A 14,591-nucleotide genomic window follows, 5' to 3' on the forward strand; every position below is an offset into this window, starting at 1 on the left:
ACTGACTGCTGCAGGGAAAGGATGGAAATAACATTCTCTCACTTCAACAGCAGCCAGTGGCAATCACCCTTTATTCTAGTGAAACACATTGATAGTGGTGCAGCAGGTAAGAAACAGGAAACCTTTCACAGAATCTTTCAGAAGACTTAGTTTTGGCTAAGAAACCTTTATGAAAATTGCTCTCACACAACTAGAAATGTAACTCTTGGTGTGTTTTTTAACGGAAAAAAGTGCACAATTAATTCAACAAAACAACTGAAAACTTTTATTGTGATACCTCAAGTAGATACAATTAAGTGAAACAACAACTTGGGTACAGTATTGCTAAGACAAAAAACCAGAAAGAAGCCACATCAGCTGCAAAAAGTAAGCATTTTTCGAAAGTGTTCCAGCAATGAGGCACAAGTTAATTGCCACTTGCTATGACTCCTGTGTTTTGACTCTACGTTGCTTCTGTGAAATCCCTGCTCTTTACAACATAGACTACTGGTTGTCTTTACACTACAGCACGTGGTAGCACTGAATCATTAACGTGAAGGCTTGTTGACATTCTTTTCACCCCATTACACAAGCTGGAAATTAGACTGCGGCTATCGGCGTTAGGTCAAAATGAAACAAGTCATTGTAGCAGCTCCTAGGCCACATTCACATCATACCTTTGTTCCACTATTATTCCACTGTAAACAATCATGGCTTCCCCCAAAGAATCCTGGGAAGTGTAGTCTATGAAGGGTGCTGAGAGTTGTTAGGAGACTCCTGTTCTCCTCACAGAGCTACAATTGTCAAAGTGGTTTAACAGTCTGTCTTCTCAGAGAACTCTGGGAATTGTAGCTCTTGTGAGGGAAACAGGGTCTCCTAACAACTCTCAGCAGCCTTCACAAACTACGCTTTCCAGGATCTTTGGGGGAATCCATGACCTTTTAACGTGGAATAATAGTGGCATAATAGTATGGTGTGAATGTGGCCATAATTATATTTGGAAAGCAGCATATTTTGTAGATAGCACATTTCAGATTTATTAGAAATCAAAATGGTACACCCCAATTAATGCTGACATTCATATTAATGACCAATGTGGGTTGTCCTTTTCCCTCAACAGGTAAACACTGTTCCTTTGAAGTCTAATTTCAGCTTACATCAAGTGAATTTTCAATAACAGTATGCGTCACGCAGTCCTAGAACACAATGCTCATACATGTAATAAAAGCAATTTAGAGAGACACTGATACTTGGAACTCGCCACATCTTGAACTTCACAATCTAGTATAGATAAACTTGGGCAAGAGTAAAACAATGTTCTCTAGCCCCTTTTAATACATAACCCAGAGCAACTCAAGAGTAGCTTCAGCCTGTTACATAATAGGATTCATGGCAATAGCACAGAAAGTCAAATCCATATGTACAACAAGACCAATTAGGCTGAAAAGCAAGCTTTGATTGGGACAAAAGTAGTGAAATGTTGCAACTTAATATGCTGGAAGTGTGGTATTTTCTTTCAATGGTAAAAAGACATTCATAGCTGTTAAGAAAAATAACAGACATTAACTCAGTTCTCTCTACTGTAATGCTTACACCAAGAGAGCTAGAAAAATGAAAAATGGGTTGCGCAGTGGGCTACGTCAGATGCATGAAAAAACCACATAGATCATCCTTATACATCTGCACAGAGAAGATTAACTCTGATCTGGCATGAACATGTTATGGGCATTATCGCCCAGGCTTCACTTGCTAGGTGCCCATTAATGTGGTTATGCAGGATTAGACATTCTTTTCTCCACACAGCTGCAGCCATGCGGATGTTCCACATGGATTTTTTTTTAAAAAGAGTGTCTGAACTGGCCCTCAGTCATGCTATTTCGTTTGGCTAGTTTAAGATAACCATGACTATTGAGTTCATAGGGAAAAAACACTTCAATGGATGTACACTTGGCGAGCACATTCATGTGCCAATGAACATTCTTCTCAAGAGCCAGCTTGTAGTCAGTTCATCTAGTCCAAAAGTGGTGAGGGGGAGGGGAACTAGTAAGCAACACAGAGATATTCACCAAAAATTTGTTGTTACAATTCATAAAAAATACATATATATAAAATAAATGTTAAGACCAACAGTAATAAAAATAACCGGTAACAAAAGTGCTCAAGTTGAAGGGAAAGCGTAAACTTACCCAGAAAGCACACACAAAACCTTAAATAGAATATATTACAACAACAAAAATGGTTAGAAGGTAAATGCTTTGTAAAACGTTCAAGTATTATGCTTATATGTAATGCTGGAAAGTTCAGTAACCAGACTGATCTTTTATACACCAACATCCAGCCATAGCTAGATTCTACTTTCACCCAACCTGTTAAATTGAAGCACCCGGTTTTAAAGAACCTCCTACAATGCCAAGTAAAATTGTTCACTTCCTCCCAGATAATCTGAAATGGGATGCTACTTGATACCTACAGTATCATTTTTAGATTTAAAAGTCTCTACCAGCCTCCCATCCCCTTTTTCAAAATCCATAAAAATATTGCTGTATTTGGTATCCTTAAATTCCGTATCAATAGAAATGACTTGCATTAGATTTTTACCCGCGATTTGATATTCCAGGTGCCAACGTAAAAAAAAAAAACCCTCACGTTTTTGGCATCTAGGTTAAACATAAGGTTTTGGTTAAGACACCCATCTTCATGTACTCAGAAGGCCAAACTACACATTATGTGCAGGTGTGTGTTTAAAAAAGACCCCTTCCCTTTTCTTTTTACAATGAAAATTTTGGGAGAGAATTGGAAAGAACAGAAAAGCAACAGAGAGCAAGGGAGCCAAATTCCTTTCTCCACTGCAACCCCTCCTCACCCCCTACCCACAGCTTGCCCCCCAAATGCAAACATGCAATTGAAACCCTGTGGGGGGGGAGTTGTTTGGGATGATGATTTGGAATGGGAAAAGGACTAAGCAACCCCCTACTCTACACTTTCCAACCAAAGTGAATTTTCAGCTTTTTAAAAAGGGGTAGTTACAGATTTGCATGTAACATGTAGTTTAGCCCTAAGTCATTTAGGTTTAGAATATGAATAAATGCACTGATAAAAAGAGATTTGACTACTCTCAAGAAGTTTTTTTCTGAAATGTTTTGCCTCTCAAATTCACCCCCTCCCCTAAAAAACGAAGTGAAGTTTGTCCAATTCTTATAGTACTACATGAGAGACTTTCAAACCAATGAGCAGCCATGCTATTGAAAGCGAGATGCTTCTAGGAACAGTTTCACAGCTGGTACTGCTTAGAGCCAGCATTGTGAGCCCACAACAGTGCCTATCTGCTGACACTTTCAGTGCTTTCATTGTTGGCAGTGGATACTGTACCAGACAGAGGACAGTTCAAGTTCTTTACTGTTTCAGTCACACGCAACAGAGGGAAGATAAAGAACAGACGAAAACCAGACCTTCAGATAAAGCGCTTTAAACGTGATATAAAATAAATTAATTCCGTTTGAGTTACTGGTGTTTACCAAGGCACACCAGACAATGTTTGCACATGTTGCAAACCCACAAGACATACAGTGCCTGCCGGTACTAGTTCCCATGCTGATTGCTTCTAGTCCAAGGGGACTGGAAGGATCTATATCGACAGCACAAGTGATGGTAGCACTAAGTTAGATACCACAGAGCCAAGCCTTCTCCCTAGGAAGTAGCTCCTCTTAGAGAAACATCAGCTTCTTGCAGTCTGTGGGGGTGCTGAAGCTACTGCTGTCTAGGCATGAATTAAGATAAAAATTCTGGCTCCAGAGTACTGTACTGAAGCTTAATGGATGTTAAAAACTCATTCATTTTAAATTAAGCACCAGAAGAAAGGTCATTCAGCAAAACAAAATTTGACTCTAGCTGTCGCGAGTACAGCTCTTTGGATTTGAATGCCTAAGAGGTAACTATATATACACATTTAAGTATATATTTTCAGTATCCTTTTTGCATCACAGTGTAACCATACTACTTCCCAGATGGTTTATTTGAGAAAAAAAATCTTCAAACAGAAGAGGGGAGGAACAATTCATCTTTAGAGAAAGATGGCTCCAACCTTTACGTGAAATATATCGGTAAAGTGCAGTAGAGATTTGAAAGCTTATCAGAGGATGACAGCAGCAGCCAGCAAGCAGAAACAATGCAAAGCTTTTCTTATGTCACGTACAAGTTGTATTAGAAAGGAGCAGAGTTTCCAATATAAGGCTTCCCATATTATTTATGCTATCAGCGGTTATGTAGTGTAAAAATGTCCTCCCATCCATTTTTCCTCTTGTCAATTTTAGAACAAAGATTAATGCAAATAACAACATAAAAAATATTCAAATCTCTTGAAACAGTGTGCAGAAAAGTTCCCTTAAATGAACTTTATGTACACACACATACACACATGTTGTGGAAGTGTCTGATTAAGTCACCCCACGTAAAAACAGCAGCTGGGGAAAATTACAAGTTGATGTTTCTTTCACATAACCGTTTATTACAAAAATGTGCTTAGGAGTGATTCAGCCAGCAAATCAAACACCCTTTAAAAAACTATCTTGCTATTTTACTTTTTTAAACGAAGAAGTCAATTTGCACTTTCTTACCTGCTCACCAGCTTCCAACCTCCCACAGGTAGCGCAGTAACAGCTAGAGGCCCTGGCCACTTCACCCCCCACAAAAAAATAATCTTGTGTGTTTAAGTACTGCAAGGGCAGAACCCTTCACCGATACCAACCTCTTTGTCCAGTGCATTAAAAACTATGTAGCTACATGGAACCAGCCATAAAACATCAGTGGATGTACAAGTCCCTATTAAAGGTACAGTACCAAAAACATTTTACATGACATATTAAAAATAAGAGCTGCATATATTTGTGTCCTTTGATCTTGAAGACTTTGCTAGACATTCTTCCTTAAAAGAGCAAAGTCCAACTTTTGTAGGAATGTATTGATTTAGGTCACACGTTCTACAGTATAGTTATCCTTGTACATTATTGTTCTGTTCCCCTTCCCTCTTTTTTAATAAAAGCAAGAATTTACCAACTTCAGCCAGCACAAATGACTGAACCTTTAACCAATCTGCCCAAAAGATGTACACAGGCTGCAATACAGTACTTTTTTAAAGAACAAGGAATGGTTACTACAATACTGTGTCCTTTTCACTGCAAAGAGGCCACAGAAATTGCTAGGGGGTGGAGGAGGACACTAATCACATACATTCTCTCCAGGACTGTTCACACAGGCCTCCTACAAACCTCTGGGGCAGGCAACGGGCAAAAAGCATGCACAGCAGAAGGGAGCATTTAAAGGCGTAGGTCAAAAGAGAGACACTAGCTAGTGAAAGTAATTTGAAATTAGGGAATTATTCCTCTAGGGTTTGTAGAAAAAGTTAATCCGAAACAACTGTTCACACAGGAATACATATACAAAAAGAGGGAAACTTACATAAAGAGAAGAAGGCAAAAGATGGCCTGGGGACGCCGCAAAATTACACTATTTAGTTTGGAGGTTTCAAAAATGCTGTGATTTTTTTCAACCAGCCCAACCAAAATCCTTTTCACATTAGTCTTTATAAAGCATGTTCCACAGTTTAAGTGTCCATAAAGAATGAAGAGTGTTCCAATTTACTCCCAGCCATTGTCTTTGATCATGTGGGCAAGTTCGATGATGAATTTTCCTTCTTTGTATTTTTGACTGCTCTCAAATGCATGTTCCTAGGCAAGAAAATAAAACATCAGATTTTGTTATCTATCCACCTCAAATAAGAATGCTGCTTAACAGACCTGTTAAGGGCCAAAGTATCACACAACATAACTCTAGTACTTTATGTACTTTGGCATTACTCTATAAACAAAACAAGGATGATCTGGTGCTAAACTTAACAATTCAGTACTTTACAAACATGAGCAATAGATTCGGCTGGTAATAAGTGATTGTTGATTTAAAGCAGGGTTCGGGGGCCACTTTCAACCAGATAACCAAATCAATCAGCTGCAATGGTTGCCAATTCGTTTCTGGGCCCAATTCACGATGCTCAAAATGGAAATGGACTGCCTTCAAGTCGATCCTGACTTATGGCGACCCTATGAATAGTGTGTTCATGGTAAGCGGTATTCAGAGGGGTTTACCATTGCCTCCCTCTGAGGCTAGTCCTCCACAGCTGGTGAGGGCCTGCTCAGCTTGCCACAGCTGCACAAGCCAGCCCCTTCCTTGTCCGCAACTGACAGCTGGGGGGCAACTGGGCTCCTTGGGACTCTGCAGCTTGCCCACAGCTGCACAGGTGGCAGGGCATGTAACCCCTGAGCCACTCCCTGTGGGGTGATCTTTAGCTGGCCCTTGACGCCTAGGAGACACGAGCGGGGATTTGAACTCACAGACTCTGGACTCTCAGCCAGGCTCTCCTCCCCACTGTGCTATACTAGCTGTCAAGGTGCTCAAGCTAGTATTAAATGATTTAGACTCCAAATATCTGAGAGACTGCCTCTTTTCCTACATACCCTCTCAGGTGATAAGACCTGCAGAGGGGGGCCTCTTGGTAGTTCCTCCACCCTTCAAACACTTGGGAAAGGGCATTCTCTGTGGCAGCTCCTTTGCTGTGGAACTCCCTCCCCACAGAGGTGTGCCTGGCATCTCCGTTATACAGCTTTAATTGTATGTTGATGTTGTATTTTAGATTGTTGTTACCTGCCCTGGGACCTTGTGGTGAAGGGCAGGTTAAAAATCTATCAACAACTGGTCACCCTCCATGGGCCACATTTGCCAGGTGGGCAGGTCAATCACCTGATGTCATGCAATCAGTGGGCTAAGGAGGAGTGAGCGAGCTCCCAAGTGGAACAGTTTCCATCCCAAAGCAGCAGGGCTTGTATTCGGTGCCAAATTTAAACAGGGTCCAAGTAGAAGCTGGGACTGCAAAAGAACACCAAGAGTGCACGTGAAGGCTCTTGCTTCTTCCTTTGCAGTCACAGCTTTATCTGACCCACACCTGATCTCAGGTGAATGACAGCTGGAGGTGGCCAGCCCAGAACAGCCTCATTAGGCCACACTGAAAAGCCCTGGCAGGCCTAACTGAACCCAGGGCCCAGAGGTTCCCCACAGCTGATTTAAAGTTATATTTTTATTTTAAACTGTCTTTTGTATTTTCATTCCCCACATCGATAACATCAAACTTCAAGGACTGCAAATCCTATGAAAAATGTACTTCCTTTAGCAAACATTATGGCAAAGGTTACCTTGAGGCTGCTTCACCTTTGGTTTCAGAGTCATTAACCTATATGTGAAGAGATACTGTGCACCATAAATTTCCTTGTGGTGTTTGCGTGTACCCTCTACATGCACAGCCCAGTCCCACTGAAAAAGGAGTGGATGGATCATATGAGCAGGTTTCCACGTCAGACACATGCTGTTCTTTGCACGCCAGAAGAAGAACCGGGCGTGGGAAGGGCTTGCTATCAGGCTGTGGCTGTGCACACCTGCCCTTGCGCCAGCCTTCACAAGGGAGCTGCTGCCAGGAGAACCACAAGGGGCTTTCTGCTCCGTGGGGGCCAGGCAGAAAAAGTACTGAATGATGCTAACTGACCTACTGGAAAGCGCTGTGCTCACTCTTTGTGAATTTTAAGTGAGCATAGTTCATTGCTGAATTGTTAGTGTTATGTTGCAGCAATATTATAAACTTCAGTTATATATTATAGTTACATGTCATTACTGTAGACTGCGTATTTTCTGTGAACCGCTTTTAGCACAGATGTGGTTGTGGAAAACATGGTATATAGTAACTTGATTATGGCCATGACACCATGACACTCAAACACACGAATTGGCCAAGAAGATTCCTTAGAATCTGTGTGTGTGCAAGGGTAACAGCTGGCCAAGTGTCCCTCACTTGAACATACTGAAATCAAAACAGGCTTTTTAACTTGCTGGATTTTAATAAAACTATTTTTTTTTAAAAAAAGAAATGGCCTTTGGCTAAATTGTTGTTCACAAGTTTGGCACTGCTGACAGACATCTTAGGAGCAGAGGAAGCTGCCTTATGACTATGTCTCCATCCAGCCCGGCCCTCCAGGTCTCTGCCAGAAGGTCCTCCCCATGACTGCTACCTGGTCCTTTGAGGAAGGGCTGTAGCTCAGGGGCAGAGCATCTGCTTTGCATGCAGAAGGTCCCAAGTTTAATCCCCAGCATCTCCAGATAGGGCTGGGAGAGGCTCCTGTCTGAAACCCGCTGCCAGTCGGTATAAACAATACTGAACTTGATGGACGCATGGTCTGACTCAGTATAAGGCAGCTTCCTGTGGTCCTACCTGGAAATGCCAGCAACTAAAACAGGTGTGCTACGCCACTGGGCTGTGGCCCTTCCCCACCTTGTGAAGGAATATAAATGGTAGTCCATCCAGGGCCAGAGGGGAAAAAAGACAAGATCCCATCAATCTCTTTGGTTGATGCCATACATGGTGTGCAGCCAGAAATACTGTGATGAGGGAAGCCTAGGCATACCCTTGGGAAAGGGGGAGGCGAGTATCAACGCAGGACAGTCAGAATCTAAAATACTGATTTACTTCTTGCTCAACAGTTCAGCAGACTATGACCCATAAGCTTTTCCTTACATTTCTGCAAAGAAAAGACTACTATGAAAACTAAAAATTCTGGGAAGGAACCTAGGATCTTCATGACAGTACTAATCCCATCTGGTTATAGTTCTGTGTTCTAGTAAGTTAAAGGAAGTTCAAGATAGCTGAAGGAGCAGATAGACTCTAATAATCACACATCAAAAGCAAAGGCAAAACCCCTGACAGGAAGCATCAAAGCTCCCTTGCAAATTCAATGGGTCTACTCATAGGACGCTCCCAACATTTGTACAAAGCCTAATCCAATGAACAGGGAGAATCAAGCAGTTTCCATGTCCAAAAATAGACAAATTGCTTACGTATTTCCATCCAAGAGTGGTTTTGCAGTTTTCACAATAAATATCTGCTACCGCATGCAAGCCTGTCAGAAGAACTCTCTCTTCTGCAGGACCACAGCCCACATTCACCCTGCAAGAGACAGAAAGAGGGGAAAACATCAGTTATTTTATAAGATTACTCTCCCTGGCCCCCCAAATAATATCTAGCTTTACATAAAGACTACATGCAAACTTTCAAGATCCTTTCCATTAGGATTTTTGGCAAATGTTTCCTACATCACATGGGGCAGTTATTTTAAAGGCAAGATGCTTTCCTCGCCTCTCCCTAAATCAAGTGCTTGAAGACAAACCAAATTAAGCATCAACAGAATTTCAAAACAGCATTAATTTTCATGTTAGCTAACAATAGCAACATAGTTTTTAACTATGGCTTTGTTTCCATTGGACTAGGAAGGGCAGGTTAAATGTTACTTATTACTACTGTACATTAAAATGAATGGAACATGAAATAACTTTTTTAAAAATGTACATTGTAAAGTTTGGGGAACCTTAAAATTTGGTCACCTCGAATGATAGTTATTTGGAAGTACATTTGTATGTGGGTTGGGCCCAACCACCTTTCTCGCAATGCAAATTAAGAGGAACAGAGAAAGCTGCCTTGGATAAAGTAGATCACTAGTTTACGTAGTTCAGTATCATTTACACAGGCCAGGAACAGCTCCCCAGAAGCCTTTTCCAATCTTATCTAGAGACGCTGGGGACTGAACCTGGGACCTTTTGCATACAAAACCTGTACTCTACCACTGAGCCACAGCCGTTCATGCTTCAGAGGCATTCCACACATGCCTGAAAGAACGACCTCTAGCTCTGACTTTTGCTGGCAATACCCTCCCTCCCTCCGTTCAAAGTATGTGAATGCCACTAATGCCAGTTGCTGGGCAGCAACAGCAAAGGAGGGCTGTCTTTTAGTTTAAGGCTTCCCAGAAATCTATGGACATAGGAAGATGGCTTATAGAGTCAGACCACTGGTGTAGGATTTTCAGGTGGGACACTCCCAGCCCTACCTGGAGATGCCAGGGATTGCACCTGGAGCCTTCTGTGTGCTCTGCCACTGAGCTACAGCCCTTCTGTGAGAAGCAGATTACCGGACTAGACGGACTGTTGGGCTGATCCGGTAGGGCTCTACTTATGTCCTTATCTAAACCATGCCAACAAGCCAATCAACCAGCATGCCATAGTTGGGAAACACTTCTGCTATCCACAGAATATAACTGTACTTACACTGAATTAAAGAGGTAGGCTCGTCCCTGGCTTCCCTGAAAGGACTGTAAAAGAATATAAATATAGAGAGAAACTGTTAAAATGCAGGGTAGAAAACCCATTGTCTGAACTCTAATCTCAAGACTAAATCTTTACTCAAGTGTTTGCGCAGCTAGTCCCAGAGATGGTGCCTTTTCTTAAGACCACGGTGTTTGACACTGCTGCAATATATTCACTTAAAAACAAAGTAGGATAATAATTATAATGTGGTATAGCAGAGCAGAGCCAGATCTGATATAGTTCAGCAGTTAAGAACCTTAGGTATAGAAGCTGCCAGTTCAACTCTCACCATCAACTCTCTCTCTCTCTCTCTCTCTCTCTCTCAATGCAACCCCCTCTCTCATTCTTCCCTCATCAATAATATGGGGGCAGTAAAAGCCTACCTTATAAGATTGTAATATTAAAATAATGCATGTGAAAATATAAATTGACTCTTAACCATTTGCCTCTCAATAATTTATTGAACTCATTTCACTGTCCACTTTTTATTCCTTATTTACTAGGCTAAACATTGCATATAATCCAAAATGTTTCTAAAAACATTCTGTGGTTAATTACATTCCTACAATTCATTTGTCTGAGAAAAGAGCATATCAGACAGCACACACTTGCCCAAAAATACAACCAATGCAAAGATAAGATTTGTAGGAATATTTTTGCTATGAGACTTCTAAAGGATGCAGACTGGATATAGTTTTGAATACATTTTGCTTTTAATCAGATTAGTATTATAATTCCTTAAGCAAAACCAAAGAGAGGGACAGATACTAACTGTATAGAATTACCGAAAATTAAATTCAGATAACTAGAAAACATATGTTCACCGAGTGGACAGGCTCCATTATTTTGCTTATTTATCAGAAATAGATACGATTTCAAGGTATGGGATGAGTGAAAGATAGGGCATAACACACATTTCACTCTCTTTCACTACCACAGTCGTCTTAAAACAAAAATGAGTTTTTAAAATTAAATTGCTGCAACTTTTTTATGCATAGAATTCTTTGGCACAAAACTGGGCTTTATAGTACAATACTGGCAACTAAAGATTATCTTAGATTAAGTGTTGTTTTGATTATTAGTATTTTTAATATTTATTCCCAACTTTGCTTGAAGGTACTCATGGCAGCACACCTGATTCTTCTCTGCACCCCTCCCACATATATATATCACCTTATCTTCACAGCAACCCTTCTTATACTGTAAGCTTCTTGGAGACATCTGGTTGATCACTGTGGGAATCTTAGATCAAATGGACCTTTGGCCTGATCTAGCAGGCCTCTTTTTGTAACTATTTATTACATTTGTTATACAAAAGAAAAAATGACAACTAGACAAAATACCCCAAATAAAACCATTAAAACCAGAACATTTAACACAAATGAACAATACAAAATTATATAATATGCTCATCCCCTAACATATTAATAAGGACAAGTCCTTATTTAGAACACAAGGGCTGAGAGGAAGTTACTGACCAATCCAGAGTTCCTGGTAAGAGCTTTGAGGTTCAGTGGGGATTTGAATCTAGGTCTTCTGGGTCCTAGGCCAATATTCTAATGCTGTCTTCCCTAATGTAGTGCTCTCCAGAGCATTCCTGACTACCTTGGCTGGGGCTGATGGGAGTCCAAGGACGTCTGGAGGGCGCCAGGTTGGGGAAGGCTGCTCTGTACTACACTAGCACAGTAATACTTGAATGACAAAATATTTATGAAGCAACAACATTTTGTTACGCCAACACTTCTTGGGAACTCAAAACAGGCAAAATGTATCATTAGATTGCAACAGAACAAGACATTCCATGGTCATAACAGTTTTGCTTTGGTGTAAGATGCTAAAAGCCATTTCCACGGGTGTTCAATTAACACACATCACACATGCCATGAATAAGTGTTTTAAAATAAATTATATTTATATATAAACAAGTGTCATAAAAATTATTCTCAGGATGCATTTAAGAACATAGGAAGCTGCCTTACAATGAGCCAGACCATTGGTCCATCTAGCTCAGTATTGTCTACACTGACTGGCAGCAGCTCTCCAGGGTTTCAGGCAGCAATATTTTCCAGCCCTACCTGGAGATTCTGGGGACCTTCTGCATGCAAAACAGATGCTCTATCACTGAACTCTAACCTATCATATCCTTGCCACTTAAGCAGGCATCTGAAAATAAGCAGCTGTCTAGAGATGTGAAGGCCCAGAAAAAAACGGGGGGGGGGAGATGGTTTTGGGTTTTTCCCCTTTTTTCTCCAATTTTTCAGGAAAACAAACATACAGAAACAACCCAGTTTTGTTCCAAACCTTCCCAGTTTTGTTCCAGGCCTTCACATATTTAAAGATGCATCTCAGTGCCATGGCAGATTCTCATCTTAACGTAACTTATAATATAGCCTTGACTTCCTGATAATTCTAACCCTAGCCCTGCAAGATGTAACACCAGCATACTATAAGACTACTTCTGTAGCATGGTTGCACGTGTTTGCTTGCAAGTGCCTGGCTTTGCCTCTTCCCTTGATTCTTATAAGCTACAAATGCAACATGTGGATAGCCGTGACAAAATTATAATCCCACAGGACTGTGTGAAACTTTTGAGATGAGCAGATTTATATATATTATTTCACACCTTAAAAGCATGTCACATTTCCTAAGCTATATGTTAATGAAAAGACAGTATCTGCCTGCAGGCTCATCATCTAGCAGAGACAATACAAAAGGAAAAATGAATGGTGAAGGAAGAGGAAAGGAGGCACCAGAGCAGCTGCTCCTTCACTGGCCAATGGATGGAGCCAGATGGGTCTCCTCCTTGCTGTGCTGTTCCACCTGGGAGGCAGGGGATATGGCATCTATCTGTGCTATGTATAAAATACACTGCTTTCAATCCTGCTCTATTATGCAGTGCCCACCAGATGGGCAGAGTTGCAGGGTCTCAATGGGTAATTGGATGAAACAATGGCTTCCGGAGGACAATGGGAATATTTGTGGGTAATGCCTAAGGCATATTTAGAATAAACTGACCCACTGAAATTAATGAATATAAGTTAGTCATGACTACCTTGATTAAGTCTATTGTTATTAATGGATTTACTGTGAATATGACTTAGACTTTGCTTGATCTTTAATGGAATCAGCCTCTGACATTTAAAGAAGGCTAAATAAGTTTTTAAAACTGAAATTTGAAGAATTCGACATGACTTTAGGAGCACCCAGTTTGAAATTACCCAGTTCTTAAGGATAATTATCTAAGTGTCTTTGGAATAGGAAGGTTAGAAGTTGAGAGAGAGCACACAGGAAAACTCAAAAGAAAAAAGCTTAATGTATCAAATTACATCCACATTACACATGCAGAGAGAGAAAGAGAGAGAGAGAGAGATGCAAATAACAAAACTTTAAAAACCAAGATGGGCAAATTAAGCAGTGCTTTGTATTGAAAGATTTATACCAGGCATATCAGAAACCAAAAAAAAATAAAAGGACATACTCATCCACAGTTATCTACAAAAAAGGAGACTGTATAATGAAGTCCTACTGATGGTGGAGGTTCTATGTCAAAGGTGCTATATACAGTAGGGCTCCACTCATACAGTGGGTTAGGTTCCAGACCTCCACCAAAAAACAAAAATTGCCAAAAAGTGGAACACTGACAATAAAACGGCGCCCGATGCCCTTCTCGGAGTGCGTCATGCCGAAAAATGCTGAGAAAGCAGAACAAGTGCCGCATGAGTGGGGCCCTACTGTAATTGAAAATCGCCATATTAGCAGAATGCCGAGAAGAGGAACACCGAAAAGCGGGGCCCTACTGTAGTTCAACAGGTTCCATGTCTAAAAACAGATATGTACATTTGCAAATAATCCTCAAATTCAGAAACACAAACCAATGATCTCCCAGTCAAGAAAGACACACAAAACGTGCCAAAACACACAAAACACAGTGCTTGGAAAAGTTACTTTTTTTGAACTACAACTCCCATCAGCCCAATCCAGTGGCCATGCTGGCTGGGGCTGATGGGAGTTGTAGTTTAAAAAAAGTAACTTTTCCAAGCTCTGACAAAACGTGCAATCAACCCCCTACTCCGCCCCTCAGGCACCAAGACTTGCACATGCACTCTAGCAAACTAGCAAGACAAGAATGCCCCAGGCTAATATGCATCTACTGCTTGAGGGATGGAGAGGCAGCCAGCTCCCACTCATTAACTTCCTCACCCATGCCCACCATTCTCTTCTCACAATGCACAATCTTCTGCTACAATTTGAAAGGAAAGCTGGGCCTTGAAGAGGGCTCATGCATCCCTTCCTAGAAAGGCTAAACCTGGCAAGATGGTGGCATCTTGCTCTGAAGTAGCCAATGTGGGAAAGAGCCTCTTAGAACAGGGATGGGAAACCCATGG

At 41.1% G+C, this 14,591-nt stretch overlaps 1 protein-coding gene across 3 annotated transcripts in view; it reads right to left on the reverse strand.

Moving 5' to 3' along the window:
• Positions 1–242: 242 nt before the first annotated feature.
• YPEL1 (yippee like 1) overlaps positions 243–14,591 on the reverse strand; it is a 35,309-nt gene continuing 20,960 nt past the window's right edge. For all 3 annotated transcript variants that reach the window (XM_061602787.1, XM_061602788.1, XM_061602789.1), the window contains exons 3-5: positions 10,168–10,211; positions 8,908–9,016; positions 243–5,702 (exon numbers count right to left, since the gene is read on the reverse strand). In XM_061602787.1, the coding sequence (XP_061458771.1) occupies positions 5,613–5,702; positions 8,908–9,016; positions 10,168–10,211 (243 nt within the window). In that variant the 3' untranslated portion in view covers positions 243–5,612. The remainder of the gene's footprint in view (positions 5,703–8,907; positions 9,017–10,167; positions 10,212–14,591) is intronic.

Source organism: Rhineura floridana, chromosome 19 (assembly GCF_030035675.1).
Source record: "Rhineura floridana isolate rRhiFlo1 chromosome 19, rRhiFlo1.hap2, whole genome shotgun sequence".
Lineage (NCBI taxonomy): Eukaryota > Metazoa > Chordata > Lepidosauria > Squamata > Rhineuridae > Rhineura > Rhineura floridana.